Below are 7,522 nucleotides of genomic sequence, written 5' to 3'. Positions count from 1 at the left end.
TCCAGCAGCTTAATACACAAAGACAACAAAGAACAATATACTAAAACAATAAATTCGAAATACGAAATACTAAATACTAAAAACTATAATAAGAACAACAAGGTCTGAGGATGAGGCTGTGTGATAAAGTGCAGATATAAAATAAAATAAAAATAAAAGTAAAGTAAGTGTACGGCCCTGGGGACAAATGAATTACTCAGTCTGTCAGTTTTGCATGACAGTGAGCGTTTTGATCCTTATAAGACATTTCCCAAAAAAAAAAAAAAAGAATAGGCAGAGAGGTAGAGTAAGTACTCACGTTAATGTAATGGAGGAGTTATTTTGTTTACTTGTAGTTTTCTGAGTATTTTCCAAAGTCAATAATTTTATATGAAGTATGGTGGTTAGTTGTATTGGTACATTCATCTGTTACTGAGTAAATTATTAATTTGTGCTTTAAAATGATAAACGGACGGACAGACACTCAATCAAATGCATAACATCAAAAACAGGCCAATCAGATCAAAATGTTAACAAAGCAATCAGGCACCACGTAAAACAGTCGGCAGCTGGTCGAAGTCACTGTTCAGAAAACCTGAATTTTCTTTTCTTAAATAGATTCAGGGCTGCAGAAGCCACCACCTAGCTCCACCCCGATCATTCCTCCTGTTCATACTCGCCATTAGAATATCGACTTAAAATCCATTAAATGTAAGTGATGGCAGCCAAAATCAACCGCAGTCATTTTGTCCAAAAGTACATTTAAAAGTCTATCTGAAGCTTATATGAGGCTTCAGCAGTCTGTGTTAGTTATATCACTTTGATGTCTGCCTTTGTTTCCTTGGACAGTGTTGTGGTGGATGTAGTAACAAGAAAAGGGACTTTGGCACATAAAACACTATAACATTGAAATATATCTACTTGATTTGACTCATTTGGACGACTGAAGTTTCATATTAGCTTCAAATAAACGTTTGAATATATTTTTTTGCATTTGAGGCTTGTGGATTTTGCCCCCCCATCATTTACACGGTAAGTGCATTATGAGGGGATCATCTAATGGCCACGATGAACAGGATGAATTATTATGGCAAGAAAACCAATTTCAATGTTCATTTCAACATCTTTAAAGGGTTCGATTGTGAAACATGATAGCAGAAACAGAATAGGCTTATTGCTTAATAACTGAAATGTAAGCATCACTTAGATTGCCGTCATAAATGTTCCCGTGATGATGATGATGATGATGATGATGATGATGATGATGATGATGATAATTTTGCACAAATGTAAATTTAAGTAAATAGTAAAATATTCCTTTACAGGTCCTGCATTCAAGATTTCTATAAACGTGCATGTCATTACAGGCAAAATCTATTTAAGTGGAAAAGGCAAAAACACTCATTAGGCACAATCACTCGTGGCAGCTTTGAGCTATTATTGTCGGCTGTTGCTTGGTTATTATTATGCCCTCTGGTGCATTAGTGTGTAAGCAGGAATTGATGTTGTAGCTGGTTGACGCTAATTTAAATATTTTATGCACCTGTGTAGTTGAATCAATGAGTTAATCAACTGTAAAGTAACTCTCTAACTATTGGGGCTTTGATGGGATCTTTTCCATCAACAGGTTGATATCTGAAGCAGGGTTTTTTTTTTTTTAATATTTACAATGTTTCAGTTCGCCTGCATTGTCCTACACAATACTAGGACTCATTTTAAACTTCCTTTCATACAGTATGTTACTTCTTTCCTGATGTTTCAGACTTTTGGACTCACAATTTAAACACTCTGGTTATTTATTAACTTTAAACTGGCAGTTGACGTGGGTTTGTATTCAGAAAACACAGAAGGCCGAAATCTATTCAAATATATGGGTTTGTATCATAGACTGTATATAAAATGGACGTAACATCCGTGACGTCACCCATTGGTTTGTGGACTGCTGCTTGGAAGCGAAAAGTTTCGGATTTAGGCAGCGCCATCTTGAAAATTTCCGTGCATGCCGGGTAAAAAAAAACCAGGGATTCTACTTATATGGGCATCAGGAGGAGCATGAGGCGCCCTCCTGAACCTGTGAACCAATCAACCTGTCAATCACGACGTAGCCACGCCCTAATGCATACCCTGCTTTATCATCAAATATAAAATCAGGGAGGCCAAAATTTCACAAATGAACATCATACTGCATTGAAGAAGACTTTAAACTAGCGATTGAGACCATAAACACATTTTGAAAACGTTTACTGAGGTTAGAAATCAAGTGAGAAGTTGGTGAATTCTCCATTGACTTGTATAGAGACTGAAGTCCTTTTGACACCAAAACGGTCGCCCCCTGGTGGCCTTTTGATAGAATGCAGTTTTAAATTACTTCCGCGTTGGCATCATTTCAGAGGACCAGAACTCCCCGCCTGGTTTGTATGGATATTTAACCCTTTAACATATGGTTTTCCCTTTTATTTTCCTTTAGTTTTAGTTCAAGCTCTATGAATATTAAGTAAATCCCAAGACTGTTTTTATGGCTGTACTCTTCAGTCAAATGGAAAGTTATTGATGCTAGTGTCAGTTTATCATCCTAACATGTTTAACATCTCAGGAAACCCTTAAGATTTGAACTCTGAGTGTGTAAGTATTGACCCTATGACCTGTTTGTGGGGTTTAATGAAGTTAATTCTCATTCATACCTTGACCTTTTGACCTGGGATTCACCATATAGAGTAAGTTCATGTTTTGCAGGCTGATAATTATAGTTGTTAATGGTTATACAGGATGTTTGCTGGCCTGCTGATCACTAGTGGAGGCAAAGTGTCAGTAGAGAAAGAAAAAACACAGTTGTGATTGAAGGACATGTCACTCGCATTGTGAATCTCTCTGCTTTTTTTTGCTCATTCTCTTTATTCATCGTCTTGAACACAGGCAGTCATGAATATCACAGTAACAGCAAGACTAGTGATCGTGATTCTGATGTAGAAGACAATGACGATGGTGTGGATGATGCCATCAGTGGTGGAGATGAAAAAGAGCAAAAGCTTTGAGGTGTTGTCATCGTTCTTCAGCCAACTTCAGCAGATGAGGTCTCTCTTTCACACTGATTCAACTTTTTCAATTCGGTCATTCCTATTTTATGTCTTTCTTACATCTTTCCTTTCTTTTGTGATGTTTCTTTAAAAAAAAAGCAAAAGTGCTGTGAACAACTGACACCAGTAAGCACCTGAAGTCCAGCCCGGCGATCCTGCTTTGATTAGCCAGACCAGCGGAGCCGAAGAGATGGAGGTTGGGGTAGAGGAGGAAGGGAAGGGAGGATGGAAGTGTGGGAGGTGGGTAAGGATGAGGAAGAGGAGGAGATAAGGAAGTGTGAAGGAGATTTTCCCCTCTCAGTGCTGGATCCTCCTGATGGACTGAATCTGGGGAGTCTGGGCGTGGGAGCCAAACTCACGGTAACACTTGTACTCTCCTCCGCGACAGTCGCTCTCCATGATGTACTGGTGACCACGGTAGCCGGGGTACTGGTAGCACACAAAGCTGCAAGGATACAAGAGCATGTTAATCAAACAAATTAACTTCAATTGTCAAGTAAACGCAGTGAAGCAGTAATGTGAGTAGCTGAAGGGAGTATTTTCAGGACTGTAAATGTGTACAGCAGAAGGTGTGTAAAGCTTCAGTTTGCAGCAAACACCAAAACAATGGACTTACGCTCCGCTCTGAACCTGCATGGATGCAACCTCCTTGTTCATCCAGCCCATGCCCTGCAGAGAGGGGTAGTCATCGCACAGCTCAAACTGACGACCGGCCATGTTCTCATTCTCGAAGATCATCATGCGAGCCTCCTTGTGGTTCTGCAGCGAGGAAGAAAAAGGAGGTTTAGCACAACTTGGAGTGAAGCTCAGCGTGAGGAAAGCTAAAGGCAGTTTAACTGGGTTGTATTTGGAACCTACAGCACAGCAGATGGGCCTGAAGGAGATCATCCTCTCAATGCGGTAGGAGTTGCTGCCGCTGTAGGCCTCAAAGCGAGGGTAGTCTCCCTTCTCCAGGACAAACTGCTGGCCGCAGAAGCTGGAGTGCTCGTAGCCGACCCAACTGCAAGCAGAAATAGAGGAAAACAGAAAATCAGAAACTCTTTAAGCCCCACCAGAATCTAAAGAGATGCCACTCCATTTCTTGTATTTCTGCCCATGAGGAGATGTTCTTCAGATACGTACGCGCCACACTCGACCTTCAGGGAGCGGATGTTCTCCATACCGCACTCCATGATGTTCTGGCAGCTGGCGGTGAACTCCATACGCCTTCCCTGGAAGTACTCCTGATCGTACACGGTGATCTGGGGAAGACAAGGGAACGACAGTGAAGATGAGGCTTAATGCAGTCGAGCTTTGAGTCAATCCATGGATCAGAGACTCTTCTGTGTGGATCCATGTATTGAAACTTAATGTTCCGCCCCGTGCTCACCTTCCAAGGGCCCATGGGCATTGGGTTGGTCTGAGCCATTTTGTCTTTTTTTTTCAGTAGTACCTGTTAGGAAATAGAGACACAGTCAGGCCGGGGATGGAAGAAAACACTTAAAAACAAAGCTATATAATAATCCAACTTCAATGCTAACTTGGTGACATTTTAGCATTTGTGTCACCGAGTTTACTTCCAGGTGTTTTGCATTAGATAGTATAAGCCTATAATCTCCAGCCTCCTATTTCCTTTACTTGCTTTGTTAAAGCTTTACATTTTTAAATGACCTCCTTATTTGCTGTAAAGGTAACATGAACTCAAATTAATTAAGACTCCCTCTTGTCAGTTGATATATTGCATTAGAGGCCCATACTACATCATGTCCATAGATTTGGGAAACTGTACTGTATTTTTAACAGCTTAAACCAGACTGACCTACCCAAAAAATGGAGAGCTGTGTATCGCGGGGTTCCACTGAACGATCTGCAGAGAGAGTGTGTATGGGGGTTTATATACACCCGTGGGTGTCGGGGGCCAGGGGGGGGGGCATGCCTGGACTCATGTCAGCACTTTGCTTTGGACTCCATTGTTTTGTTGTGTGAGCCACAGAGGGGTTAACACAGAGACACACAGTGATTCATGCACACACAAAGAGGCAAGGCGAGTAGCTATACCACGTTACCTATGCCTAAATCTATATGTTGAGGGTAAAAACACAATTACTTTCTCCACCAGTTAAAAGGCCATTAAAGGTGTGTAATTGTAATGTAGTAGTAAAAACTACACTTTATGTTGCTGCTGACATTTGCAAACTATTTATAGTGTTTTGTTGTGTATTAATGGAAATGATTTGCATTCAGGAACTATAAATAAAAGCAATCATTATTCATAAGTTAATTACATGTAGCCAGCCGATCACATGCTTAACGCTCATTAATACACGTGTAGCATGATCAGACGTCATTATTTTGTTTGTTAAGACTCAGATCAATTGTTCGTCTCTGTCCTGTGTTGGCTAATTTGAAAAAGCATTTCAATCTAATTTACTGAAACATGAACACACTGAGTTTGATGACAGCTGGACAAAATGGATCAATGACATTATCACCGGATTTGAAATAGGAAGACGGTGGCCGCCATCTAATCAGGCTGTTTTTTATTGATGTTGATAAAACATGCTGCAAATCTGTGGATCTAGGAGCAAGTTTGTTGACAATAGTATGAAAGCTGAGCAGAGTTTAGACGAAATTCAAATGGCAGCAGTCTGGTGGGCGTACAGAGAGATAATCTTTTATCTGAAAGCAGCGTGTCTGAACTGTTTCACCTCCTTCTGTGAGCACCTGCTGAATGATTGTAATACTTCTACGGAAGACGTGGATTAAAGAAGAGTTGTGAATGGAAGTACCTGTTGTTATTTTTGGCAAACCTGTACAGTACAAGTGAATAACTCATCAATGAATGACGAGGTTAGCAAAGGGGTAATGGCACACATTGAAAGGCCTCATTGGCAGGACTGGCGGCATTCTGGCATCGACTCATGAGCAGTTTTGGCAGCTTCACATTTTCAGATACTGCTGTAAATAGATTATTCTCACACAGGGAAAATATTGAGGTTATTCTATGTAAGAAGATCCAAAATAGAGTGATTCACTGGTAAATAGACTGAAACATTTTTAGCACATATTTAAATGTTCAGGCAAAAATACAGAAAGAAATTGAATTTACTGTTACACAAACTGCTGTCCCAAAGCAGTTTTATTAATTAGTCACTTATTTATCCTTTATTGTGTTTATTTCATTTTTTAAACTCATTTTAGCGCTATGATAATATGATCTATAATGAGTTCTTTGTTTTTATGAGTAGTACAGATGCAGATAAAAAATAATGACACCTGTCAAAGAGGAAGTATGAATTATTTTTTGCATACTTCTGTGTTGTATCTTTACTTTATTTCCACAATCTGTCCTGTGCCAAAAACTTGAAATAAAAAATAAAAATAATAAAAATCAGTCTTGAAAATTCCACTTATTTTATTTTCTGTGTGGTGGGATGACGTATTGGGAATGACTGGATCCTGCTCATCATTAGTAAATCAAAACAAGCAAGCAAATAATTAACAAAACAGATATTGAGAGAGAGAGAGAGAGCAGCTGGTTGGTACAAAACTGAGCCTACACCCTCCTCTCTCCTCTAGCCGCACTGAACAATAAACATTTAGGAATGGCTGACTGAGGTCAGCACTTTGCCCAGACTCTCTGTCTGTGTGTGTGTGTGTGTGTGTGTGTGTGTGTGTGTGTGTGTGTGTGTGTGTGTGTGTGTGTGTGTGTGTGTGTGGGTGTGTGTGTGCGAATGTGTGTGTGTGCCCATGTAATTGCCTGATTGTTTATACAACAGCAAGAGATACACGTGTATATATTCACAGTTAAAATATTTTGTGAGCACATTCCTGATTAAAGAGGAGATTTCATTTCAGAAAGTGAGACGGGACATATATCTTTGTGTGTGTGTGTGTGTGTGTGTGTGTGTGTGTGTGTGTGTGTGTGTGTGTGTGTGTGTGTGTGTGTGTGTGTGTGTGTGTGTGTGTGTGTGTGTGCGTATGTGTATTTCTGCTGATGATAGCAGCCGCTCAGACACGACAAAGGGACAAGCAAACTCAGCAGGCCGATGTGAAGAGCCCACACTGACCATATAGCCGACCCTCAGTGCACACACAGTTATCACAGACGTCCACATAACAAAACTTAATTTTCTTCTAAACATGTTTAATAGACACTAAAACCACCTGCAGTAGAGGATCCTGCAGGGTCTAGGCCTATAGTTCCTCTCAAAGACACATACAACCGCCACACGTGACCTGTACATTTTTATAAAAATAAAAAATAAATACGCTAAAACTTAACAAATCTTTTCTCATGTCCGTCTTCTAGCTTTTATACTTAATGTCCATTCAGTATAAAAGCTTGGAATTACATGTCTCTCTTCTTGTTAAACTTTTATAATTTGGCATGTGATTTTTGGTCACTACTTGTTTGTATTGAGTTAATTTGCCCACTCAGGGTTAATGGCACTCATCAAAACAGCTACAGCAGAGTAACAAAGCCAGTA

The 7,522-nt window shown here is 40.0% G+C and overlaps 1 protein-coding gene across 1 annotated transcript; it reads right to left on the bottom strand.

The window, feature by feature from the left end:
- Positions 1 to 3,350: 3,350 nt before the first annotated feature.
- Positions 3,351 to 4,480, bottom strand: LOC133993717 (beta-crystallin A1-like). The gene is made up of 5 exons (XM_062432746.1): positions 4,423 to 4,480; positions 4,176 to 4,294; positions 3,912 to 4,053; positions 3,670 to 3,812; positions 3,351 to 3,498 (listed from the first exon to the last, which is right to left on the bottom strand). The coding sequence occupies exons 1-5, from the start codon at positions 4,459 to 4,461 to the stop codon at positions 3,351 to 3,353; spliced, it is 591 nt and encodes a 196-aa protein (XP_062288730.1). The 5' UTR covers positions 4,462 to 4,480.
- Between the last annotated feature and the right edge of the window lie 3,042 nt (positions 4,481 to 7,522).

The sequence above is a fragment of the Scomber scombrus genome, chromosome 14, assembly GCF_963691925.1.
Source record: "Scomber scombrus chromosome 14, fScoSco1.1, whole genome shotgun sequence".
In the NCBI taxonomy this organism is placed as follows: Eukaryota; Metazoa; Chordata; class Actinopteri; order Scombriformes; family Scombridae; genus Scomber; species Scomber scombrus.
Note: the sequence above shows the minus strand (reverse complement) of the source record. Positions and strands in the feature narration are given on the sequence as shown.

Excerpts from the sequence above, each read along its gene's own strand:
- LOC133993717 (XM_062432746.1), bottom strand. The coding sequence starts at position 4,461 with ATGGCTCAGACCAACCCAATGCCCATGGGCCCTTGGAAG. Across the intron at positions 3,813-3,911 it reads TCAGGCCCATCTGCTGTGCT|AACCACAAGGAGGCTCGCAT; the intron begins GTAGGTTCCAAA and ends TCCTCGCTGCAG. Across the intron at positions 3,499-3,669 it reads ATGCAGGTTCAGAGCGGAGC|CTTTGTGTGCTACCAGTACC; the intron begins GTAAGTCCATTG and ends GTATCCTTGCAG.